This window comes from Mya arenaria, chromosome 12 (genome assembly GCF_026914265.1).
Source record: "Mya arenaria isolate MELC-2E11 chromosome 12, ASM2691426v1".
Classification (NCBI taxonomy): domain Eukaryota; kingdom Metazoa; phylum Mollusca; class Bivalvia; order Myida; family Myidae; genus Mya; species Mya arenaria.
Window position 1 is genome coordinate 25,767,350 of NC_069133.1, and position 27,509 is coordinate 25,794,858.

General features: G+C 37.6%; 2 protein-coding genes across 3 annotated transcripts; one reads left to right on the plus strand and one right to left on the minus strand.

Annotated features, from left to right (window-relative positions):
- On the minus strand, positions 1-20,106 carry LOC128211388 (serine/arginine repetitive matrix protein 2-like). Of its 2 annotated transcripts, XR_008257277.1 has the most exons (17): positions 20,018-20,106; positions 18,852-18,942; positions 18,489-18,570; positions 17,716-17,913; positions 12,167-13,429; positions 11,998-12,052; positions 9,916-11,710; positions 9,626-9,764; positions 9,220-9,378; positions 8,447-8,821; positions 7,312-7,412; positions 6,617-6,733; positions 6,141-6,454; positions 5,587-5,982; positions 4,264-4,845; positions 1,708-2,901; positions 1-1,541 (listed from the first exon to the last, which is right to left on the minus strand). XR_008257277.1 is itself a non-coding variant. In XM_052916124.1 (16 exons), exons 2-16 carry the CDS (start codon positions 18,938-18,940, stop codon positions 2,696-2,698), a joined length of 5,871 nt encoding a protein of 1,956 aa, XP_052772084.1. In that variant the 5' UTR covers positions 18,941-18,942; positions 20,018-20,106; the 3' UTR covers positions 1-2,695. The 2 variants fall into 2 exon arrangements, 1 of the variants encoding a protein (XP_052772084.1); XM_052916124.1 differs by having other exon boundaries at positions 1-2,901.
- Positions 20,107-20,413: 307 nt separating this feature from the next.
- Positions 20,414-27,347, plus strand: LOC128211049 (sialidase-like). Its single transcript, XM_052915439.1, has 5 exons — positions 20,414-20,503; positions 20,909-20,938; positions 23,172-23,261; positions 23,963-24,572; positions 25,323-27,347. The coding sequence occupies exons 2-5, from the start codon at positions 20,916-20,918 to the stop codon at positions 26,502-26,504; spliced, it is 1,905 nt and encodes a 634-aa protein (XP_052771399.1). The 5' UTR covers positions 20,414-20,503; positions 20,909-20,915; the 3' UTR covers positions 26,505-27,347.
- Positions 27,348-27,509: the final 162 nt, after the last annotated feature.

Here is a 27,509-nt window from a genome sequence, read left to right on the forward strand (position 1 = left end):
CAGATGATACACGTTTATTGTTTTGCCCTGAAGACCTACACAAAGAATAAATGTACCCAAATTGGTAGAAAAACAGAAATAACATAAGCGTGTTAGACAATGTTTTTGCATAGAAGCCCGTGGGACAACCCACTAACGCTTACCCACAAATGTCAAAATCAAGTGTTCCAGCGATTAAAACATAACACCAAAGAAGAAAATGTAAGTATAATTTTCAAAGGATTTAGTTTTAAAGTGTTTTAATGCAGATTTCAGAAATTGACTAAAATACTAATTATAGATGTATCCAAAATAGCAACTAGTGTAACAATCTTCCTTTGCAGTCCACATACAAACAAAGGGGTCTCTGACTCCCAAACTGGTACTCGTCTATGCATTTACACAAATACAGTGTGAAAAAGACATGAAGTGTGATAAATATGATAAAAAGTCCACATTTCTAGGTATGATAATAAGTCAACATTACAATGTGAATGAGAAAGAAATGTTGGTTTATAGTTTGACTTTTTATCAAACTAAACCATGTCTTTATGAGAAATGAAATGTTGGTTCAGTATGATAAAAAGTCAACATTACTACGGTATGACAATAAGTCAACATTACAATGAGTTAATGAGAAATGAAATGTTGGTCTAGTATGATAAAAAGTCAACATTACTACGGTATGATAAAAAGTAAACAATACAATGTGTATGAGAAATGAAATGTTGGTACGGTATGATCAAGTCAACATTACTACGGTATGATAACAAGTCAACATTACAATGTGTATGAGAAATGAAATGTTGGTATGGTATGATAAAAAGTAAACATTAGAATGCGTTAATGAGAAATGAAATGTAGTACGGTATGATAAACAGTCAACATTACTACAGTATGACAATAAGTCAACATTACAATGTGTTTGAGAAATGAATGTTGGTATGGTATGATAAAAAAATGAACATTACAATGTGTATACATGAGAAATGAAATGTTGGTACAGTATGATAAAAATCCATACACTTTATAAGTACACACTTTCATTATCAATTAGCAATGAGCATGGAAGTAGACGATAAAAGAAGTGATGAAAAAATCTCAAACCATTACAACATAGAACAAGAGATGTTTGTCAAACATTATGCCCCCTGAGCGCCAAGTTGCCAGAAATATTTGGACAATTGAATGAAATATGCATGGACTGAAATGACAGCTGATTTGTCATTGGATGCATATGAGGCAGGTCATCTACTTATGATAACTTAAGAAGGCAAATAAATGCCCAACTAAAATAGTAACATAAAAGAAAATCATTTCTATACAAACATTTATACATCAATCCCAATCATCTGTGCATGCATTAAAAAAATATGGACAATCAGAAAACCTTTTTTCAGCTTACAGTCACACTGACCTTGACCTTTGACCCACTGACCTCAAAATCAATAGGGTTCATCTGCTGGTCATGACCAATAAGCCTACCTAGTATGAGGTCCCTGGGTCAAAGCGTTCTCAAGTTATTGATCGGAAACCGTTTTTCATGTTAAGGTCACACTGACCTTGACCTTTGACCCACTGACCTCAAAATCAATAGGGTTCATCTGCTGGTCATGACCAATACACCTACCAAGTATGAGGTCCCTGGGTCAAAGCGTTCTCAAGTTATTGATAAGAAACCGTTTTTCATGTAAAGGTCACACTGACCTTGACCTTTGACCCACTGACCTCAAAATCAATAGGGTTCATCTGCTGGTCATGACCAATAAGCCTACCTAGTATGAGGTCCCTGGGTCAAAGCGTTCTCAAGTTATTGATCGGAAACCGTTTTTCATGTTAAGGTCACACTGACCTTGACCTTTGACCCACTGACCTCAAAATCAATAGGGTTCATCTGCTGGTCATGACCAATACACCTACCAAGTATGAGGTTCCTGGGTCAAAGCGTTCTCAAGTTATTGATCGGAAACCGTTTTTCATGTAAAGGTCACACTGACCTTGACCTTTGACCCACTGACCTCAAAATCAATAGGGTTCATCTGCTGGTGATGACCAATACACATACCAAGTATGAGGTCCCTCGGTCAAAGCGTTCTCAAGTTATTGATCGGAAACCATTTGGTATTCCTACCGACCGACCGACCGACCGACAGACAGACAGACCGACCGACCGACCGACCGACCGACATGTGCAAAACAATATACCCCACTTTTTTCAAAAGGGGGCATAAAAAAATAATTACACTATGAAGTTTACAAATGTGAGAAAATGATAAAATTATGGCGAATGATGATTGAAGTAATATACAAGGAAATTATTTACAATGCAAAATGAAATGTCCTGTAGTCATTATGATGATAAAAATGTCCGAGATCATAAATACTAGTAATTTATGCTTGGGTAAAATATGAAGGATATAAACAAACTTGATGCATAAAAATAAAATATCAAATTAAAAGTGACGATAAAATGAAAATTCATACATAAGATCCAATTATTTCGTAAAAAAGCCATTGTTCATAAAAACTTATTACTTGTTACATACATAAGGTTTAATAGGATAATTTTGTTTGAAAAATACTAAAAACCGATTAAACTTAGTGTATGTACAGATGTAAAAGAATAAATACAGTCATCTCCTATGTTCATTTCATTTAATAATAAATAATTTTCTATAATGTTATTGTACTATACACATGTTCAGTTTGTACTGAACTATCGGCGTGCCCTTGTTACACGTTTTGTGGCCTTGATGGGTGTTTTCTTTGCTGCCTTCTTGGCTGGGGTAGGATCTGCTGTTGGTTCATCTGCAGTTTTCCTCTTGCGGGAAGCTGGTTTGGCCTTGATAGGAGTGGCGGCCTTCTTGGGACTGGCCTTGACCGTCCTCCTGTTGGAGCGACCCTTCACAGCTGGGGACACCACTGCAATGAAACATGAAGGCTAGGTGAACACTTCTAGGAGTTGAAATTACACTTTGGGTATATATGTAAGTGATCAAAATTCAGCATTGCTTATAACGAAAAAAAAAAAAATAATAACATTCCGGGGTTGTACCTTAATTCTATTATTTATACATATTGTATATTTTGGGTGACCAATATTTTAGTATATATTTAACAACATAATTGGTGAAGCGAAAGAATTTACGAGACATGAAAAGTAATGTATAAAATCCAGAATTTGAGTCAGTCAATCTTAAAGCACACAATAGTATTAAGTTAGGCAAAAAAAATAAAAAATGTCTGGTTCAGAAAACCCGACCGACCCTATTTTTTACCCGCCGACCATAAACTTTTTTTCGAAATCGCGGCCGAAAACCGCTAAACTGCGTATTGAAATATTTCTTTTCTGTAGTTATTGCTCTTTGGGTTAATAGAGCGCGTTTATATCGATCTTTGGGTTAATAGAGCGCACAACAATGGCGGCGCCCATGGCGTGTTCACCAGTGAACATGGAGCAAAGCGGCAGGTCATGAAAGCGGTCCAGCATGGTTGCACAGCTTCGGAAGTATTCGAGGAGCTCCATGGGCCAACCAACCCCAAACTGTTTGCCACCAAATATGAAGCCGCAAGTAGTTTAGGCCCGGGCGGTTACAATGACAGAATTCACAAAAGAGATGTATTAAAGTGACTTATCTTTACAAGATATTTTAAACAAAATTGTCGACAGAAATCTTTAAAAAATGGAATTTTTATAAAATACTAGGTTGTACATGAATCTCTTTTGTGAACTCTTTGTGCAGGTTAGCATTGTACAGAGGGTGACTAAAAGGCATAGGGTACATAAACAGCAAGCATAGAAAAGGAAAATAATGTGAATAAACAAAGATGATACATGGTTAGATAGATTAGATAGATTTATTTGACATAAAAATTGCATATAACATGACAAATACAAATTTAAACATGTATAAACATATATAACATTTATGTCAAGGATAACACAAAAAAGAGTTAAAATAAAACCTTATTTCCATTGTGGTCCTTACAGATAATACAGGGTTGAAATGCTCTGTTATTATGTGGTTAAATGACTGCATTGAAACAAGCACACATCACAATACCACATGCTGGGAGTTACAAAGTGATCTGACTGCTCTGTGCATCGTCTACACATAGACAACATACGTCCCAAAAAAAAAAAAAAAAATAAAAAAATAAAAAAATGGAAAAAATGCCTACCCTCCTAATTTTTTGGGACAACGTTTCCTGAACCAGACATTTTTTTTTTTTGGCCTTAATAAATTTCAGATCCAAGCTATTATTCAATCGAGTTAAACCTACCTGCTGCTACTTCTGGAACAGTTTCAGCACTGACTGGTGCAGCACGTTTTGAGCGGCCCTTCTTCAGGGTAGCAACTGGAGTAGCTGCTTTTGGAGCAGCACTTGTCGAGCGAACCTTTTTAGGTGTAGCGGCCTTTGCTGGTGTAGCTGCTTTTGGGCCAGCCCTTGTAGCACGGCCCTTTTTAGGTGTAAGTGCCTTTTTTAGTGTAGAACGACCTTTTTTAGGTGTAGGGGCCTTTGCTGGTGTAGCTGCTTTTGGGGCAGCACTTGTTGAGCGGACCTTTTTAGGTGTAAGGGCCTTTGCTGGTGTAGCTGCTTTTGGGGCAGCCCTTGTAGAGCGGCCCTTTTTAGGTGTAGAGGCCTTTGCTGGGGTAGCTGCTTTTGGGGCAGCCCTTGTAGAACGGCCCTTTTTAGGCATAAGGGCCTTTGCTGGTGTAGCTGCTTTTGTGGGAGTTCCGACCTTCTTCGGTGTGGCCGATTTTGGGGCAGTCCTTGTAGAGCGGCTCTTTTTGGGAGTAGCAGCCTTGACTGGGCTGGCTGCCCTTTTTCTCTTAGTACTTTTCACCTCCATAGTTGCTGGAGCTGATAGAAAACAACATTTGTTAAGTAAGAAAATTAAAATTTCACAGAATTAGAACAATACAGTATAACTTCCAATTCTGACACGGTTGAAATTCTTACAGGTTTTTCTCAAAATTGAACATATAAGCAATCATCGAATTTAGACTTTTGGATGAACAAGCCCAAATACTTATGGTCTTGTTTAATGTCAATTCATGAACAAGCCCTGCTATATAAAATCAAGAATCTGAGCAAGCCCAGAAAGCATTTTACCAGTGCAGGGCTTGTGCTTATTTCGACCACTGTATAAGGGCTTATAGTCTACATTCTACAGTATTTGTAATTTAATGCTAAGGCCTAAAAAAAAATACATTTGGTTCGGGTAACCCGACCCTACCTACGGAATAGGCGCCGACCCCACCATTTTTATAGTCAGTTTGAAAAAAAAATGAAAAACTAAAAAAAAAAAAAATCGTTTTTTTTTTAATTGCTTTTCAATATGTAGTTTAAACCTTAAATGCTTATACAGAAGATAGCTTTAACACCATTCTCCAATGATGAAAATGATATTCTTATATAAAGCCTAATAAAAAAAAATAAAAAAAGAAAGCCTACCTACTCTACCTATTTTTGAGAAGGATGTAACCCTAACCAAACAATTTTTTTTTTAGGCCTAAGCACAGTTTTAAGTTTTCAAGAATCACGAGTTAAAAACAGTTTTCACCCTTCGTATGAATCAAACAGAAAAGAAAGCAGGTTTACCTTCCGCAACAGTTTTTTCCTTTAAAGGGGCTGGGGAAGCCACCTTTGGAGCAGCTCGTGTAGAGCGGCCCTTTTTCGGAGTTGCAGCCTTAGCTGGAGAAGCTGCTTTAGGGGCAGCCCTTGTAGAACGGCCTTTTTTCGGAGTAGCAGCTTTAACTGGCGTAGCTGCCTTAGGTGCAGCCCTTGTAGCTCGGCCCTTTTTCGGAGTTGCAGCTTTAACTGGCGTAGCTGCTTTAGGGGCAGCCCTTATAGAACGGCCCTTTTTCGGAGTAGCAGCTTTAACTGGTGTAGCTGCTTTAGGGGCAGCCCTAGTTGAGCGGCCCTTTTTCGGAGTAGTGATTTTTGCAGGTTTGGCAATTTTTCCTCTCCTGGTGCTTTTCACGGCTGGTGAAGCAACTGGAACAGGCAAAAAAGCAGCCTTAAATTTCAAGATATAGAAAAAAAACCTTACTTCACATCAATTGATAACACCTACAACACTCATTATCAAATTTTATCTGTTAATCAAGAGCGATCACTGGGTAGGATAGTGAACCATAAGATGCATTTCTTACCTTCTGAAACAGTGTTTTCCTGCACAGTGGCTGGGGTAGCCACCTTTGGAGCAGCTTGTGTGGAACGACTCTTCTTCGGGGTGGCAGCTTTAATTGGAGTAGCTGCTTTAGGGGCTGCCTTTGTAGAGCGGCTCTTTTTAGGTGTAGGTGCCTTAGCTGGAGTAGCTGCCTTGGGAGCTGCTCTTGTAGATCGGCTCTTCTTCGGAGAAACAGCCTTAGCAGGTGATGTAGCTGGTTTTCTACTAGTAGATCTGCTGCTGGTTTTGGGTGTTTTTGCTGGTGTCTTAAGCTTCTTTAGTGCGCCTCTTCTCGTTCTAAAACAAAAGATAAGAACACTGATATGAATACCTGCAAACTTCTCGTTCTAAAAAGTTAAAAACTCTTATCATGAATACCTGCAATCAATCTTCTCAATTCAGTGTTGTAAAATCTGTGATAATAAAAGATTGATAACGTGATCTACTGATTCACTATACCTGGCTGGTTTTGGTGTAACTGGGGCAGGGGAGACAACTGCTGCTTGCTCCGGGACTGCCTCCACCTTCTGCTTCTTAGCTGCAGGAGACTTTGCTGGTGATGCAACACGCTTCCTTCTGTAGAACAAAACAACACCCTAATAACAATCATGTTACTCTTGTCGGGGAGAATTTCTTATCAATTTTTATTAATGAAGCAATTTTATGAAACATCAACCCCTTAGAGCAATATGTGATGCTTATATACATACTGCCAATCAGAGTTTTCTTTTCCACCACCTAAGGCTTCCCAATTGGGAAAAATTTCTGACTTTGGTCAAATACATCATGCAAAAATATCTGAACAAATATACATGTATTTACCTTATTGTATTAGAGCAAGCCTACATACATGTAGCTTTTAAAGAAATACAATTGCTTTTTTATTCATCCAGGGAACCTGTCTGACAAATTGGGGTAAGAAGACATTTTGGGAAAAGTTTTCACTATTTCCAGGAAAACAGCATTTGGAAATAAGTATGTTATTATTTATACCGAGCAAAAAGAATCCTAACAGTTAAAAAAAAAATTCTTTAATCAAAATAAGCACCCAGTGCACATTACAATCCATTTATATTTAAACCTTGAACAAACAAAAAATTACCTGTAATAGCAATTACAAAGATACTGTAATGTTATTAGTACTGTAAGTTTACCTTTCGGACATAGGTGACAAAACTTTCGGACTGGCTGCCTTCTTTGTTGTCTTTAATTTCTGAGCCGATGTCTTTTTCACAGACTTGGCTGGAGTGGATGCCTAGACAAAAAAGAAAAATTCATATGAAGAAAAAGATCACCTCATTCTTTGTATATGGCGAAATAAATATAATATTATTTGTTTAAACAGGGATCAAAACTTTAATAATCATATTTAAATGAAATCCATCACAGTAATAAGCAACAAGAGATGTTAGTGAAACATTTATGCCCCCTTGGGAGCCAAATTGTTAGTAGGATCTGCTGGTCATGACCAATAAGCCTACCTAGTATGAGGTCCCTGGGTCAAAGCGTTCTCAAGTTATTGATCGGAAACCGTTTTTCATGTTAAGGTCACACTGACCTTGACCTTTGACCCACTGACCTCAAAATCAATAGGGTTCATCTGCTGGTCATGACCAATACACCTACCAAGTATGAGGTTCCTGGGTCAAAGCGTTCTCAAGTTATTGATCGGAAACCGTTTTTCATGTAAAGGTCACACTGACCTTGACCTTTGACCCACTGACCTCAAAATCAATAGGGTTCATCTGCTGGTGATGACCAATACACATACCAAGTATGAGGTCCCTCGGTCAAAGCGTTCTCAAGTTATTGATCGGAAACCGTTTTTCATGTAAAGGTCACACTGACCTTGACCTTTGACCCACTGACCTCAAAATCAATAGGGTTCATCTGCTGGTGATGACCAATACACATACCAAGTATGAGGTCCCTCGGTCAAAGCGTTCTCAAGTTATTGATCGGAAACCGTTTTTCATGTAAAGGTCACACTGACCTTGACCTTTGACCCACTGACCTCAAAATCAATAGGGTTCATCTGCTGGTGATGACTAATACACATACCAAGTATGAGGTCCCTCGGTCAAAGCGTTCTCAAGTTATTGATCGGAAACCATTTGGTATTCCGACCGACCGACAGACAGACAGACCGACCGACATGTGCAAAACAATATACCCCACTTTTTTCAAAAGGGGGCATAAAAATAGCTTTTCCAAAGATGCTTTTCAGATCCAAGCTTAAATCTGGTTATGATTACAATGACAAAAGCTAGTAAAAAAATGTATGTGTACCTTTGGAGTGGCATACAGTCTTGCAACTCCTGAGGGACTGGCAGGGCTCGATTGTTTGTGGGTCTGCATCAGTCTCTTGACCCCAGTGGGCGTGGCAGGGGAACGACCCTTGCCTACTGCCTGGAATAGGTCACGGACACCCACCAGGTTGGTACTGCGCCTTGCAGACTTCTTGCCTGAAGAGAGTGGGGAAACAAACATCTCGCCAGGGCCGTTGGGTGTGTCTGGAATATCAGCATACAACACGGAGTCTGTGGTGGTGTTGCTGGAGGCAGACATGTTCAGGAGGGAGGCGGGAGACTTCTCCGGGGGAGAGTTAAACAGGTCACCGACACCGCCTAGACTTGTCCTTCCCATAGACTTCTTACGATCCTTCTGTAATGATAAGTAACAGACCATACTTCAGTCTCATTATTAATACAAATATAGAGTAAAACATAATTCCTTCATTATGTCAATAAAGTCACTAAAATGAACAGTCAATAAACAACCAATAACATGTTAGTACCTTCAACATATTTAGATGTCAAACCCATATGCAAATGTTTCTGAACAAGAGCATCAAAGAGCGAACACTAACGCTTGTCTGTTTTAATATTTTAAGCCATATTTATTGACGTTCAGCCCATATGCGACATTTCTCTTGCAACAAGTATACCAACTTTATTTGAATATCATAAATGTTTTTCAAGTTATGGCTCAGGTTTATGCACAACTATGACAAATTGACTTTCATTCTTTGAAAAACAAACAATATCAAGCTAATAATTTACCGTGATCACACTTTTCCTGCCCTTTTTAGGCAAAAGAGCCTTTGGTGTTTTCGAGAGAACCTTGTTTTTCTTGCCGATGATAATGGTAGCTGGAGAATCAGCGTGGCCTGTTGAGGGGGCAAGGGCAGCTGCCTTAGTTCTTGGTGTCTTCGGGAAAGCCTGGAGAAAAAACAGGTTAATAACATTCAACCAATTTCCCTTTTCACACAAATTTATATAATACATAAAATTTTGTATTATCAAACGCTCATTAAGCAAAGACATAAAAAACATGCACTGAAATGATTCTACTACCATGAAATGAAAATACCAGTAAATCTTGAAAAGCTGATGATAATAAATAACATGTGCACCACCAAATAATTCCAATGCTTTTTACAACATTTCAATTGTCCAGAATTTGTACCTTTTTAGCAGTAGGTGGCCGGGGTGTGGGGGGTTTCACTGTGTTGGCAGATGATGTTGCCTTGGGCTTCCTTGGTGTCTTCTTCAATGCCCCAGGTTTCTTGACAACATCTGCCCAAGTCTTTTTCCCATGCACAGCTCTAAACAAATCATAAGAATTGGTGGCATAAATATTTTTAACAACAAAATGAGTTACTCGAGTTTTAAGACTGAAAGTTGAATCTATATTCAAATGGTACATTAAAGGCAATGTAGTCAAAATTTGTTTTATGTGAGAGCCCTTATACCAACCTCAATGCAACAGCATTTTTGACGGCTGCTGATGGCAAGGGAACATCAGGGGAACCCAGCTTCATTCTTTTTGCTGCAACCGGTCCGACAGAGGAACGTTTCCTCTTCATTATCTTGCCTCCACGAGGCGTCTTGGGAGTCTTCTTGGCCGACTTCACAAGAACCTGATAAGCTGACAGCCGTTTTGCTTTTGGACTAGCCTTCTTAACAGACTTGGGAGTTTCAGGAAAGATAGCAGGTGATTTAGGGCTGGCTACTGGCAATGTAGCTGGTGATGAAGACTTTGCTTTTGATCTAGCTGAAGCAGCTGTTGACACGATCGGGGAGGCAAGCAGATCAGCTACACCTGTGAAGCTCAAATCAGCAGCATTGCTGTTATTCTTATTTTTCGGAGTTTTCATGAGTCTCTTGATTCCTGTGAGCTTGCCATCTCCCATAGACTTTTTGGAAGCCTTTGGAGATGATTTTCTGGCCTCCTTTGATGGCAGGGACTTCCTGGCTGACTTAGCAGGTGATGATTTTCTACCAGAGGATCCTGGGGTAGCTTTAGGCGACAATGACCTAGCTCTCGGGGTTGTCTTCTTAGAAGCTGAAGACTTTGCTGGAGCAGTTTTGGGAGTTGAAGGCCTAGATGATTTTGGTGTTGAACTAGGAGAGCGTTTAAATGGTGAGGTTGATTTTCTTGGAGAAGGGGTTCTAGCTGCCTTCTTTGCTGGACTGGATGATCTACCTCTGGAAGATTTTTTCGCAGAAACAGGAGATTTAGTTGGAGAAGCTGAACTTCTTCTGGGAGACTTTTTCGCAGATGCAGGCGATTTAGCTGGAGAAGCTGACCTACTTCTCGGAGACTTTTTAGCAGAAGCAGGAGATTTAGTTTGAGTTGCAGACACACTTTTAGGAGACTTTTTCGCAGAGGCAGGGGTTTTAGCTGGAGAAGCTGACCTACTTCTCGGAGAATTCTTAGCAGAAGCAGGGGATTTAGTTGGAGTAGCTGATCTACTTCTTGGTGTTGTCTTTGTAGAAGTAGGTGTAGCAAGCTTGCTTTTTGGAGACTTCTTAGCAGAAGCTGGGCTCCTTGCGGGGGATGTTGTTCCTTTCTTGGCAGGGGATGCAGATCTACTCCTTGGTGACTTGGGGCTTTTGGGTGCAGGAATAGCAGATGTTGGTGTCTGTGCAACAGCAACAGGTGAGGCAGGTTTAGTTGGTGTGGCCACTTTTACCTTAACTGGAGACTTGTTGCCAGCCGCCTTGCCAGCAGGCATGGATTTCCTCCCTCTTGCGACAGGGGATGTAGACTTCCTGGCTGGAGAAATGGATCTACTTCTTCCTGCAGACTTCTTTGTTGTCGACGATTTGGACCTTGGCGACTGTGCCTTTTGTACAGGAGTGGCAACTTTTTCAACCACATTCAAAGCTTTTTTCGGAGTTTGTTTAGGAGACCTTGGTGACTTCTTGGGTGACTTGGGAGATTTCTTTGAGCTCTTGGGAGTAGTTGTCTTTCCTGGTGTTTCCTCCCTAATGGGAGATCTCTGCGGTACAGCCATGGATCTCCTCTTCAGGAGAGGGGACTGGGAAGGTTTGGGAGACTCTGCCATTCTTGGCGGCAAAGCACCACGGCGAACAGGAGTCGACGGCGGCAACTTCTTTACAAACAGCTCTGGGCTAAGTTTTGGGCCGAATGAGACCCTCTTTCTCTTGGAGGATGGGGCCACACTGCTAGGCTCCATCTCTGAAGCCTTCCTCTTCTTTCCACTGCTTTTCGGTGTTGCCCCCTTTTTTGCAGACTTGGGTGTTCCTGAAACAGCGGAGAAAGTTGAGGCCAATCAATATTACATTGTCTTACATGAAAATGTAATACATGTAATTAAAAAAATAAGAATGGAAAGGTGCAAACACCAACGCTCACCTGTTTTGTTGTTTTTTTTCAGTTGAAATTGTTTTTTTATATGTGGCTCTGTACAAAGATTCATTTGAATTGCATAAAGGAAAAATGCATGAAAACACCACCAAGGCTTTCAGAAAAGTGTGATTTTTATATATTTATTTCAAACAAACAAGCTAAAAAAGAAAGGAAGTGTTTACCTTTATTAGCTTTTGGAGATTTTTTGGTTGCACTGTTGTTCGTATTGAACACCACCTAAAATACAAAATTCAAAATTATGATCAAATAAACCAACATTTTATACTCAATAGGATTGTCACCTGAACCATTTTTTTCAATAAATTTGATTTACAAGAAAAAAATATTTACTCTTGGTGAAGATGTCCAGGCCAAGGGAGTTGTAGCTTTTGTTGTCCTGGGTGTTGCACCTTTTGGGCTTGCAGCCCTGGGTGTGGCAACTTTGGGGCTTGCAGCTCTTGGTGTGGCTACCTTGGGGCTTGCAGCTCTTGGTGTTGCTACCTTGGGGCTTGCAGGTCTGGGTGTGGCTACCTTGGGGCTTGCAGCTCTTGGTGTGGCAACTTTGGGGCTTGCAGCTCTTGGTGTGGCTACCTTGGGGCTTACCGCTCTTGGTGTAGCAACCTTGGGGCTTGCCGCTCTTGGTGTTGCCACCTTGGGGCTCATGGCTCTTGGTGTTGCCACCTTGGGGCTCATAGCTCTTGGTGTAGCAACCTTTGGGCTCTTTGCTCTTGGTGTAGCTACCTTGGGGCTTGCCGCTCTTGGTGTGGCCACCTTGGGGCTCTTAGCTCTTGGTGTGGCAACCTTGGGGCTCTTAGCTCTTGGTGTAGCAACCTTGGGGCTATTTGCTCTTGGTGTGGCCACCTTGGGGCTTGCCACTCTAGGTGTAGCAACCTTGGGGCTCTTAGCTCGTGGTGTGGCTACCTTGGGGCTCTTAGCTCTTGGTGTAGCAACCTTGGGGCTCTTAGCTCTTGGTGTAGCAACCTTGGGGCTCTTAGCTCTTGGTGTGGCTACCTTGGGGCTCTTTGCTCTTGGTGTAGCAACCGTGGGGCTCCTAGCTCTTGGTGTGGCTACTTTGGGGCTTGCCGCTCTCGGGGTGGCAACTTTAGGGCTCTTAGCTCTTGGTGTAGCAACCTTGGGGCTCTTTGCTCTTGGTGTGGCCACCTTGGGGCTTGCAGTTCTTGGTGTGGCAACCTTGGGGCTCTTAGCCTTTTGTGTGGCTACCTTGGGGCTCTTAGCTCTTGGTGTTGCTACCTTAGGGCTCTTAGCTCTTGGTGTGGCAACCTTTGGGCTCTTAGCTCTTGGAGTGGAGTCTTTAGGGGTCTTAGGTACATTAGTGTTTTGTGGAGTAAATGGACCTTTTGGAGTTTTCTTGACGGCTGGAGTGGATGAAGGTCTTGGAGTTCCAGCTAACTTTGATACTGATTTCATGGAACCAGGAGTTGAAGCTCCTCTAGGTGTCTGAACGGAGGACTTCACTGCAATAGGAGTTTTCTGTTTAGGTGTCCTACCTCTAGGCTGATGACCCACGGCTGGGGAAGCATCCCGGACAGGGGAGCGCGACTGAGCTCTCTTTTTGCTTGAGGCAGAAGAGTTATTTGGGGTTTTAGACTTTACCTGAAAAAGAGAGAATGTCTAGAGTGCCAGGAAAGTCAGTTTAGGCCACAATTAAAAAATTCTTTGTTTGCCCTTTGCCGACCCTAAATTTTAGAGGTGGGTCGGTAGGTAGGAAAAATATTTTATTTTTTTCTAGAATTTGATCTTGAACACAAAAACTGGTGTTTGTATGTTTGAACTTCTTGCATGATTGTAGATCTAGACACAAATGTGTAATATTGGCATTTCTGGATGTGGTTTTTCAATCTTTTCACTGCTAGTCATTTTACACCCCATACATTATCATACTAGAAGAGTGCAAGACAGTCCCAAGTCTGTAGAAAAGGGGGAGGGAGGCATGTTTTAACTATATATGCAAAATAAATTAATTTTGATAGAACTCGTGTTGTTACTTTTAAATGTTAAACTCTGTCAGATGGCAGAGTATTATTGCTTGATTTGGAATTCTGACCTTGACAACATTCTAAGAGTGACATGTATGACCAAACATGTTGCAGCAGTGTTTGTATAAATGGCAGTGTAATTATTGTGAGGTAGAAAGAAACTTCCATTCTGATCATATAAATTTGGGGGAATATGTAAGAATTTCATATCAAGCATGGTCCATCAATGCATCACACCTGGAATATCTATACCATATTTACTTTAAAAAGCAGGGATTTTAAATGTTATTTATTCACAAAGCTAACAACTTTACCATTTATTTATAGCAGAAAACTGAGGCCTTAAAAAAAAAATATGTCTGTTTCCTGTAACATGCTGAAAAAAAGATGGGTCGGTAGGTAGGGATTTTTTTTTTTTTTTTTTTTTAAGTGTCAGAATGATCCAATATTCAAGTTTATTTCAGGTGAATTATTTTAATAAGAATTCAGTGTGATATATAGATTCAATCTTTCTGCCACTTATAAGCTAAAACTGCTAGCTTGACAGCCATCAAAACATAAAATACATCATCATTGTAATAAATCAAGACTAAGTGATTTTTTCACATCTATATATAGGTGAAGCTTGACAAAGAAACAACATTGTTTATCAGTTATTTTTAGCCATGGTACATGTATTTCAGTTGTAGAATGCATCCTGTTGAAGGGCAAGCCATGGGTTCGACTCCCAACTTTCAAAATGCATACATTTTCTAATAATAAAACATGATATTATTGCACAGACTATTTTAAGATAGACTGTGTAATAATATCAAGTTGTAATACAATTAAATGTACATGACAACTATTATAAAATAAAATGATGTTACAACAAGAACAGGCAAGAATCTCCACAAAACATAATTTTATATAAATCAATACTTCGATTGATAAATGACTAGAATCAATGACTAAACCATTTAACTCTTAGAGGCTGTCAGAATTGTACAGATCTTTGGGACCAGTGTAGACCCATGGTCTACGCTGTTCACTGCTTGGACACTTAAACCTTACCTGCTGACTCGACAGCGCACAGTGTAAAATAACAGATTGGACTGGAATATGTTTAAATAGACTAGAATCAGTATCAAAAAAGCTTAGACTGACTAATAAAAAGTAATACCATTTTCTTTTTTAAACAGTAAAACAGCAAAACTAGTACACATACAGTACCTTAAAAAGTTTCCACAACTTATTTTTTTTAACAATTTTCAGTGTTTTAAAAAGATCTGCTGTATTAGATCCACTGTTCATTCTGTAAAAATCTCAAGCACGATAATCAATGTAACTTTCAATAGAATACCTTGTTGTTTTTTCCTTTTTTGGACTTGACTGGACTACGGGGGTTAAAACATTCCCAGAGTCAAAACTTGGTAAAATATGTTCTGACTCTGACGAACATATTATTTAGTTAATGCATCTTCGTTATGTAATCCAGTGCATCCTTGTCAAATTCCAATATGCACCAGCGATTGTTTAGTTGCAACGACATCTTTCTTACTTTAACTTTCACTTTCAGGTTTATCTTTTTTTTCCGGAAGTAAACAAAAACATTTAACGTTCCTATTGCCAGTATTGCAACATCGTATTTTTCATAAATGGCAAAACCATAACATTTTTATTATAGAACCACGGACCTATAAACCAGGTCCGTGATAGAACTAAACTATAACACTGACAACGATCTACGTAGTTCTCCTTTCACTTTCATTAAAATTGACAGGAAGTTAGCGTGCACCTGTTTTCCGTGCTTTTTAGACCATGTGGTATGAACAATGTTTATTTTTCTGTTAACTCATTAAAAACTTATAAGAATATTTTTTAATTAACTGGAGATATAATAAAAAAAACTTAAAATAAATGAACAAAATATATCCTAGCATTGTTGTTTTTCAAAACCATTGCACTTAGCGAAAAAGCGGAAGGTATCCGTTAATTTGCATAATGGGCGGAGTTAATATTACGTCATTGAGTTTGAGTGCTGCTAATGGACAAGGTTACCGATCAGATTCCAGATCGATAATCACTTGTCACTTCGGGTTAAACAAACATTCAGATCATGCATTGAGGCTCCTTTCAGATGATACCGACTCTCACACCGAAATATCCCGTGTCAAAACTGATGCATATTACAAATGGATGATGCGTTGATTTCGGGTCATTTACGATTCCTGTGCGTCAAAACCCGGGAGCTCGGGTCAATTGAAAGCCCTGCAGTTTAATGTCACAGCCATTAAGGTTTTTGCCATTGTTTCAACTTGCCAAACCGGAAACGTTTGTAACTATGCAACGATTCGGACACTACCAAAATATTTAAATTATCGTTGTCATCATAGGCCAGAGATCGCTAAAAATCTGACTTTTCGAATTTTGGGGCATAAAAAAATTGCGGTCGGCGGTAAAAAATTACGGTCGGTCGGGTTACAGGAAACAGACATATTTTTTTTTTAGGCCTGATACACATGTATGGACAAGAATTGTGCACAGTTATAAAAATACTTGTGACATTCTTGGGACAATCCTTTAACAGATACAATTTCTTTAGTTACATGTGTAGAACACACAAAAATGTCTGACTAGAAGACTAGAAATGTCTGACTAGAAAACATACAGTGGCATAATTATCATGCTATTTACATCGAACTTGGTTTTGGAATGTTCACAACTCTTAAAAAAACAAGAACTGTATGGCCAAGAATTGTGCACAATTATTAAAATACTTGTGACATTCTTGGGACAATCCTTTAACAGATACAATTTCTTTAGTTACATGTGTAGAACACACAAAAATGTCCGACTAGAAGACTAAAAATGTCTGACTAGAAAACAAACAGTTGCATAATCATAATGCTATTTATATCGAAATTGGGTTTAAGAATGTTCACATTGAACTCTTAAACAAAGAACTGTCTTAAGAATGTTCACATTGAACTCTTAAACAAAGAACTGTCTTATTAGTACATTATATGTTAGGAGTCAAGTCACAATCCACTGTCTACTTGATAGGATTTCTTTTTGGAATGTCTTTTATCAGTTTGCAAGCTCTACAAACTGGCAGAACAGTCTTGTATTTTTGTAACAATGCAGCATCTCTCTCAGTGCCTCCTTCCCCGCAATGACAACATATGTCTCGAAAGAACTTATTTTATTTTTTGCAATTTGATTTAATTTACCATCAATATTAATAAAAACACTGTAACAAAATGTTAATATGGACGCCATGATGATGAACTGTTTTCTAGACGCTTGCAAATCGTTCACAAAACGTACAACAAGCGCTTCTTTTGTCTTGATTGATTTAAAGAACCCAATGATTGAGCGGAAATAAAATAAAATAAACTAACGGCGAAAAAACAGCGAAAACAAATCGTGACTGCAAAATTGAAAAAAAAATATTCTCACGAATTTTGCAATAAAATATTTTGGGTCGGCGGCTTTTTTTCGGGTCGGTCGGTAAAGGGCAAACAAACTTAATTTTAATTTAGGCCTTACGATGAGATCTGTTGACAGGCTATAATTTTAACTTAGAGCAAACCCAAAAGGCCTTTAACCAGTGAATGCAGGGCCCTGTTAGCTTGAGCTTATCAAGACTTCTGTACTTTTCTGACTTGTTTGTTAGAAATCACAATAAGCACAAATCAACAGATCTGGCCTTGCTTAAAAAAGACACGATAATTTTTTACACATTAATTTATTTGGGGAAATTGGCTATAAACTTAGAAAAACATAAGCATGTTTTCAGACTTGTTTATGAAAATGAAGTCGGAGTGACCTGTCAAGTGTAAATAATTTTTAATTTAGCTAATCTTCCTTTGAAGCCCACAGCAACTGGCTTGGTCAACCAAATATTAAGTCACAATTTACCTGTGGTGTAGAATTCTTTCTCTCTGGTGAAGACTTTTTGGGCGTCATCTTTTTCTGGGGAGTAAGCTGAGGAAATTCCAATCTGAATGATCGATCTATGATGGTGAAGACGTCCTTATTCTTAAGCTGAATTGAGTTTGCTACAGGAGTCCCGTTTACCTCTGCGGGATGTTCTTCATCAAAGTTCATGAGAAATATCTGAAAAAATGTCAAGTTTGATATGCTTTCAACTTTCTTTGATATTTGAAAAAAATACAGGAAGATTGTTTTTGTCCATATCTTAGGAAATTAGTGTACACATGCATTTTTCACTGATAAGGGCACAAATTCCATGTTCATTACTGCAGTTTAAGTTTCGAGGCCGAAATTTAATTGCTCTGTTAATTTTCCAGTTATTAATTTATAAAACTATTGATTACAGGATTCATCTATTGACAAGTTTTTAGCAAAAATATCTGAACAGAAAACTCTGAAAGGGTCAGTGAATGGAATACAGCATATGCAAGAGTACACTTCAAATTGAAGTCCTTGTAGATACCGTATTATACTATGTATAGGAGATACTTTTTTACCCAAGAATGTTGCGTCCTATCTATGCTAAAGTCTTGTACATAGTATAATATGGTATGTGTTCAATTTTTATGCAAATATAGACAATAAAATGAACAGACCGCAATCAAGAGTATTAAATCATAACTTGTTAATTGCAACCTTGTGATGTCAACAGATATGCTTTAATAAACATTATTTAGGTGTGCAAAAAATAAACATACCTCTTTATCTTCATTTACTACAAGTCGACAATGTTCCGGTCCTACTTGTGGCAACTGGATTCTGATGTCACATTCATTAGCTCTGAAACACACGATATATATTCATCATAAGTTTATCTAATTTTCTTTAGAACTTTTCTAATATTGTCTTCATTTCATACTATTTTGTAATCAGGTCTAGGTTGTATTACAAACCATATAGTCAAAAAATTATACACATACCAAATTAATTTCCACACAGCTTTTCCCAGATAGTTGCACATAATTATTATACACATCTTATAAAAATTAAACACCACTGTATTGCTTTGAAAATTGATGGTGTAACCAATGATTGGTTTCTAGATTGGAGAAGCAATTTACCTTCCAAACAAGCATGCGGCTGAAGTAAGAGGAAATGAAGCTCCGTCTGAACCGTTCCGTTTTATGACTACGACGTTGGCAAACAGCATACCTGAAATATTCATATGACTTTTTAAAACTTATCACATCTTTTTTAACAACTGCCACATCATGATTAAGAATAATTGTATCATTAGAAATAATGTAAGCTTGGGAGCAGATGTGACTGTTTACTAGACTGGTGCTTTTACTGAATATCGGGCAGGCGGTTCTTGCCCGCACTTCACTGTCTGCCCCATTTATCTTTTAAGCTCTTGTGTTTACTTCTCACACCGGTCAAAAATCCCTCAGGAGATCAGTCCTAAATGAGGATCTAACCCACAGCGCCCCAAATGTGCTCACCAGTCTTCAATATGACAAGCATTAAAATAAATGCCGCCGATGTAGGCTTCGAACAAGTCCATATGAACAGCCACCTCAGAGTATTTGACAATTTTTGTGACTCTATGCGGAACAAAATGAATGTCCAAATGTTACAAAAAAACATTGAAATTAGACTTTTGGATGAACAAGCCTGAATTCATATACTCAAGCTTGTCATCAAATTTTTTTAACAAGCCCGGAAGACGTTTTACCAGTGCATGGTTTGCGGGCTTGTGTTAATTTCGACCACTGCTATACATGAATTATCATGGCTAGGCTCGGACAAACAACTACCGGAATACAGGCATGGCACTCCCACACAACCATCTAAGCTAAAAAGGTGGCTGCTTCTTACACACCACATTCCTCCTCAATTTACCTAACAGGCAGACCAAATCACTTCTGCACCATTAGAGTAAATCTGGGGGGAAATATGCCCGGTCAAAGGTAGAACCCACTACCTCCGGAACACTTAAACTACGCTCTTATCAATTTAGCAAACCTGACGGTTAGTTCTTACGCACACACAACACAATTACGGCTTACCAAGACCGGGCTTACTATTATAATTGCTTCATAAAACGCCTGTCGACGCCCATTGTTTTCCAACCATTGCAAAGTTTGAAGATCTACGATTTCCTCAAAATATGAATGGATGAAGAACTTCGATGTTAATTTATGTCTAAATGCAATCAATTGTGAACGAGTCATCACAAGCATTGTTTTGTCTACGTTAAGAGTTTTAAGAAATCGAAAAAAGTTACCTTTTTATTCAATGGCAAAAAAATAACATAGTGTTGAAAATCGACGTCCTTCGGATTCCGCGCGCGTGGGTTCTATGGTTTATACTTCCGCGCTGTAAATGTGTCCCCTTTCTTTGCATTAATACCGACAATAAATATCTGTATAATTAGTCGATATTGGTCTTTAAATGATATTACCAGGTTAAATCTAGAAAAATAGTGTAGCCTAGAGTCTGATGTAGTTAAATGCAAAACTCTGAGTAATTATTTGTTTCGGTAATACGGCGGATGAATACGTCAACAAGCGTTGAATTTGAAATGCGCAGGTTCGTTTCTATTGGTCGAAATAAAAGTCACGCGGCGTCAACGACCTTTTCCGTGTTAACTCGGTTTATTCCGGACACTTGAAACAAAGAACAAATATTTACGTAGATGTTCGGGTTTATTCCGTTAAACGGTACGATATAATATATATATCGTAAACAAAGTGCGGGCTCGTCAAAAAAGGTAAATAAACATTCTATATTTAAATCATGAATTCCTTGTACATGTTTTACCAAAGAAAATAACCTGGAGTCGTAGATATAGTCATTAGTTTCAATATTAGAAACGGAAACCGTTTTATAAATAAATGATTTAAGCTTTAATGGTTTGTTCCGTACCCAAGTGTTGTCGTACCATTCTCTTTTAACTTTAAGAAATGTTTGAAGAAAAGTGTTGTTTTTGTTACAGTTCACTTGATGTTTCCGTCATATATTTCTGTCCCTTTTTATTAGTACATACTATCAACAAAATCGTCATTCCTCTAATCCTCTTACTGTATATAATGCCACGCCCACCTTTGCTCTACCGCCACTTTGTGGCTTTCGAGTTTGTAAAGTTAACATGCCTTATTTGTTCTCTCTTTTTCAGGGCAAAAATGAGGACAACTAAGCAAGCTAGGTAAGCTGCACATAACTGTATCAGGCTGCATCTGTTGAAACGTTAAAGACTAGAACATAGATCATCAAGCTATGGTAGAAAATAATGTGCACAGCTTTTAAAGCACCGAAACTATACATATTCCTAACAGCATATTAGGTTCTCATTCTGCACATGTACAGTCACTCTAGTTATAATAATTCATCAGAGCCTGGTTTAGAATCATGTCCTTGAAAAATCAGCTTTCAACGTAAAATACCATAAAATCACGTAACAATTATTCAGTTAAAGATTTTGCCAAAAATCTTCCACCATCCTTTATAACACAACCATACATAAATTTTTACATCTCAGCTTTTTAATGCCTAATTACAATGTAGCCTTATAGTTTTAGGCTGTTTTTGTGTTATTTAGAAGTGTTAGACAACTCGGAATTTGCAAGTATTTTATTGATATCAAAGATGAGTCTGTATGTGGCCGACAGAATTGGAAAGTGAGTAAATACAAACATTTATTCTTATCATTTAAATAACATTTTTTGTAAATGTCAATAATTTTGTTAACTAGATATTACCTAAGATTTACCAAAAAATCACTTCCATATATAATTGCTATTAATAATGGATCAAAAAATGACCCACATATTCTATATTCTTCTTTTTTGATATTTTTCCGTATTTAAGTAATACAATTTAAAATTAAAAAAACAAAACTTACCAGATATATATTATTCATTTCCTTATTGCATACAATACAACACTTTCATTCTCACTTTGGTGTCTGAGGGTTTATGCTGGGTGTAAAGTTTGGCATCACTTATTCAATGCCTGTGTTTTTATCACTTTTGACATCTGAATGTTCAGAGCTGTCATATTTTATTGGACACATCAGAATTTTCAAAGCTGTCAATTTCTTTATTCTTCTAAGATAAAGAGTTAATCAGATATGATAACAGTATTCACATTTTAAGAGTAACTGATGTTATCATATTTTTGTTTTACTTAAGCCAAGAAATACAATAAAAGTCAATTGAGACAGAAATACCTTCAAGCAAAATATATAGGTTTTTTTCATTACAACAAGTAATTTCTGTGCAAATGGATTGTTTAGAACTGTACAACAAAGAAAAGTGAGTTTTGTTTATTTTTGTAATGTTTATTTAAAGTGAGATTTGTTTTATGTTGTTGTTACTCAGACAATTTAAAGATATATACATATTTTCTCAAGGAGGATGAAATACAAATATCAATATGTGCCAAAAAACATCCTGATTTGATAAAAGTGATTTTTTGATAAACTAAAAGTTTCTTTAATGGGACTTCAATTATTATTCTGTTAATTGATTTGCTCAAATAGCTTCCATTTCTATAAATGTTTAAATATTATTATAAATATACCAACAATAGCTTTATCCATATTAAGGAAGATGAAATGTAAAATATCCGACTTAAAGCAATGTCTAGGCAAGCAGGAATAAATTTTACTTTGAACTAAGAACTTTTATATATCAAATCAATATTAATTTTGTTTAAAGTCTGAATCTCAAAATCAGTACAAAATATTTTTTAAGGCTTTTTTTAGGTAGAACCAAAACTATATACAGTACTGATAGAAAGAAGAGATATTAGATGGTAGAGCGTTTTCTCTTTTTTGTGTAAATCCTTGGTTCGGTGTGCCTGTCATGCCTATTTATAATGTCATGTATGTATTATGTTTTATTTACTATACATGTTTTTTTTTAAATGACCATGTATGTGCATTCCTTACTGAAATCAATCTATTTCCTCCTTTTTGATAATAAAAAAAAATGTTAATAGAAAGGTGATATTTCAAAAAATCTTGGTACATTTATTACATTTTGCAAAACCCACAATCAGTCATCCAAATTAGACCTTTGGATCAACAAGCCCAAGTTATTATACTATTGCTTGGCATCAAATTTTTTAACAAGCCCTGCTTTATAAAATTCAGAATTTGAGCAAGCCCGAAAGACATTTAACCAGTGCAGGGCTTGCTGGCTTGTGCTAATTTCAACCACTGCACAATTATATCAACGTTATTATGGATCATGTATAGCTTTGATAAAAGTGCTTTTCTGAGTCTGAGTCTTCACTTGTGTTCCTAAGCATGGCCCCAGAGGCCTTTACTAGTGCTTGCTCAAAATCAGGATCTACATAGAACACTAAGTGGCTTGTTGGTATATTTTTTAATTTTGTTGACTTGTTGTTCATGTACATTTTATATTACATTTCAGTGCCAGTCCAGGGTCACCAGGATGGATGTCTGCCAAGGATATGTTTAAGTCTCCAAAGTCACCCTCACCGGTTGCCTCTCGCACACGCAGGTATGCTGCAAATATTGTTTAAAGTCAACCAACAAGAGGTGGAAATTGGCGCAATCGACCACTACTGGTTGATGGAAAATTGTGTTTGTTTTTATTTAAATGCCTGGTTCTTAACAATGTTTATTACTTGGGCTGTGTTCTTAGAGAAAAAATCTACTTGACAGTGTTAAAGAGAATTACCATTGTTTTTACATTCAAAATATGAAAAAAAGCAAAACAAATCCAACATATAAATGCATGTATGAACAAATTTTTTAATAGCAGATGAATGTAAGATATTTGTTGTTAACTATATTTGTTTTATCTTGAATACATGTTGTTGAAAAAATTCATTCAGAGGATTTATAAATATGAGTGGTCACTCATGTGTTCTACCATGACGTAAATGTCTGAAAAAAAATAAATATAAGTTCTAAGGCAATATATGCACTCCAAAACAATGTGTTTGTGGAATTTTATTATTTTATAAAAAACATCGTTTTTTTCTTCTTTTTTCCAGTCTAACATAAATTTTGTTTGCAAGGAAAATTAAGTAAATGTAAGGCAGTGGTTGAAATAAGAATAAACTCTAGATAGTTGAAATGTTTTAAGGGGTGTTCAAATTAGATTTTATAAATAAGCCAGCTTGTTAGAATTTCATTGCCAGATTTATTTGTGTTACTCCTTATTGTTTTGTTACAAGAAATCAATATTTATTGCAGGACTTCTGTGTACCAGCCTAGGGGAGCTGTGAACTCCAATCCCTTTGACTTTCGTCGACCACCAGGGCTTAAGTCACCCCCAGGAGTGAAGACTCGAGCCACTAGGCGGTCGTCAATATACCAGCGCCGCGGGGGCCAGCTTGTATCTCCGCCCAAAACTCGAACAAGGCGCACATCCATGTATGTTGGGAATAAGAACAAGTCAGAGCAGGCAGAGTTCTTCTCCAAAGTCTGGGCCACTCCTGTGCGAAAACCAGAGCCAATCCAGGAATTGACAGATGCCAAAGTATCCGTCAGAGGTTCACCAAATAAATCTGTAACACCTGCCAAGAAACAAGCCAAGACACCCAAGTCGGCAACAAAATCAACAAGCAAGTCACAAAATACCTCAAAAGTCACAAAAACTCCAATCGAAATAAAAGAACCAGTGCCAAGTCCAGTCAAGCTGAGGGCAAAGAAAACTCCAGGAAAAAGCGTGTCGCAAGCCAGCTCTGCCAAGCCCCCGATGCCGAAGAAAAATTCTCCTGGGTCAAAATCGTCGTCTAAAAAGAAGACACCACCCAAAATGAAGCTTGCTGTTATTACATCCACACCAACAAAATCTCTGGAGGTATTTGCCACTTTAAGTAATTGAGTTTTCAATTTGTTGATGTGCTTTCTATTTGATAGAACTCATTATTGTTTATTTTGACATTGTCCAGCAGGAGCTTCAAAGCCAGACTTTCGGTTTTCTACCAAAAACATTTCGCTCAACAACATTAGATTTTTTGATAAAACAAGCCCAAATTCTTATACCATTGGTTGGCATCAAAATTGTAAACAAGTCCTACTATATAAAACACAGAATTTGAGTAAGAAAGGAAGACATTTTACCAGTGCAGGGCTTGCAGACTTGTTTTAATTTCGTCCACTGCTCTAACAACATGGTTTAGTGATTTCAAACTTGGTAGGCACATTGGTCATAGTCAGAAGATGACCTTTTGGCCACATATTTGATTCACAATTTTCGCAGTCTCAGACATTCTGGAGTTATGGCCTAAATATATTTTTGTAATTGGCATATATATATATATATATATAATTATGTGTGTGTACTGATAGTTCATGTTATTGTGACAGGTGTATATCGCTCTATCTAGTATCTCTAGATCTGTATCTGTATCTGTATTAAAAAAATGAAAGTGAAAATTACTGTATAAATTTGTATACAATTTTTTTTCCTTCCAAATATCAAATACTGTTTTATGGTTTGACAACGTTTTATATCCTGATCATCTTAAAGAGTTTAGCCACACGAGTTTCATGTTATTTCTATTACCTTGTATAAAATTTGCTACTTAAAAATCATTGTTTGTTGCAGGATATCACTGGGAAATCATTCTATGGCACGCCTGGTGAAACGCCCATACAAAATAGGAGAACAGATGAAGTTTTTATATTCTCTGCCATAAAATCAGCAAAAAAGTCTGCAAAAAAGGCCCAATTTTCAACACCCCCATCGACACCAGTGAAAGAATCTGTACAGAAAATGCCCACGACAAAAACGCCTGCAGTAAACAAGATCACATCTGACAAGAAGACTCCCGCAGTAAAACGTAAACGCAACTCCACCGGCGGAGAGTCTGTTCCAGTGGCTAAGAAATCAAGGCAGAGCCCAGCAGTTACCCCGACTGAAAAACGTCTGATCAAGTCTGCAAGGAGAACAGCTAAGAGTCCATCAGGAACCCCAGCCGAAAAGCGTGTGGTCAAGTCTGCTAAGAAAACTGCTAAGAGCCCACCAGAAACCCCAGCTGAAAAACGTGTAGTGAAGTCTGCTAAGAATACTGCTAAGAGCCCACCAGAAACCCCAGCTGAAAAACGTGTGGTCAAGTCTGCTAAGAGCCCATCAGAAACCCCAGCTGTAAAACGTGTGGTCAAGTCTGCTAAGAAAACTGCTAAGAGCCCACCAGAAACCCCGGCTGAGAAACGTGTGGTGAAGTCTGCTAAGAAAACTGCTAAGAGCCCCCCAGAAACCCCAGCTGAAAAACGTGTGGTGAAGTCTGCTAAGAAAACTGCTAAGAGCCCACCAGAAACCCCAGCTGAAAAACGTGTGGTGAAGTCTGCTAAGAGCCCATCAGAAACCGCAGCTGAAAAACGTGTGGTGAAGTCTGCTAAGAAAACTGCTAAGAGCCCACCAGAAACCCCAGCTGAAAAACGTGTGGTGAAGTCTGCTCGGAGAACTACGAAGAAACCTGATGTCAAGACAAACCTTACAGACGTGAAAGCGACTCTCTCTAATATAGAAATTTCCACTATTTCACAGTCAACTAGGAAGATTAGCAAGAGGAAGGCAGAGGATTCAGAATCCCAACGGCCAGCCAAGCTAGCTAAGGTTGAGGCTACCCCTAGGATCATCAAAACAGCCAAAAGAGCTTCTCCAAAAAAGTTGGCAGACTTTGAGAACACAAACAATTCACAAAGTGACAATAACCAGGGTGATTCCAGCATGCTCAACGAAACATTTAACACAGACAGTCGCAGTGGGCGATGTGTTATTTTGTAAATATGATTGGAAATTTGGTTGGAAATCGGGTGCATTTGCCATAATTATAATACACATGTATGATATGAACATATTCATCTTCCTTTTTGTTAATTCTGTTTCAATTTTTACTTTCTTTTCTGTATCTTAACTTTCTCTGTTTTTATCTCACTATGTAGTCATTTCTTGTTGTTTATATATATTTTTTTTAAATCTTATTTACAATGAATTCTCTTTTCTTCGTTTTGGGGTCTGACTTTTTGACATTGATCATTTTAGGTGACTTTGATCTGAAAATATTTTTAACCATCAGTTTTAATAATTATTATTTTATTGCTTTTTATTGCATGTTCATATTTAATTTATTTCATACTGAAGTATATATATAATTATTTATATATATATATATATATATATATAAGGGCATCAGATGTTATGGCAGCTATAACCATGATCTCATGCTATTAAATAAGTTTACTGCATAAAACATCAGTTGAAGTAATGCATCAAGATTTATCCTTTTATTTATTTACTGATTAAGGTAGTGTTAAGTATATTTTAATTTTTTAAACATTGTTGAAGTGAAATTTAGTAAAATGACTAGGTGCACTTTTTTAGTGACAATTTAATGAAATTCATTATTAATTCAATTAAGTTTTGTCATTTAGTTTGATTTTCTTTTGTGGTGACAAGATCAAACCAATTAAAATTGCATTATATTTTGTTTGATTTTGTTTATTTATTGCAAGTCTGTCACAAGCACTTTGAGTGATGGTTGTTTGGGTGAGGTACTGGTTAACTCATACATGTAGAAAAACTGGAGTGTTAGTGAGGATTTTGCAAAATAAAATATTTCATGATTGTTTACAACTTGCTGTTTTTATTTGAAACTTGTTGTATCCCCTTAAAATTAAATTTTAATCAATTTTAATTTAGATGTTATCAAATACATAGCAATTTTGTCACAAATGTGACAAATGCCCCCGGATGGCCTTGTTGAACAGATAGCCATTATTATTTTGACCT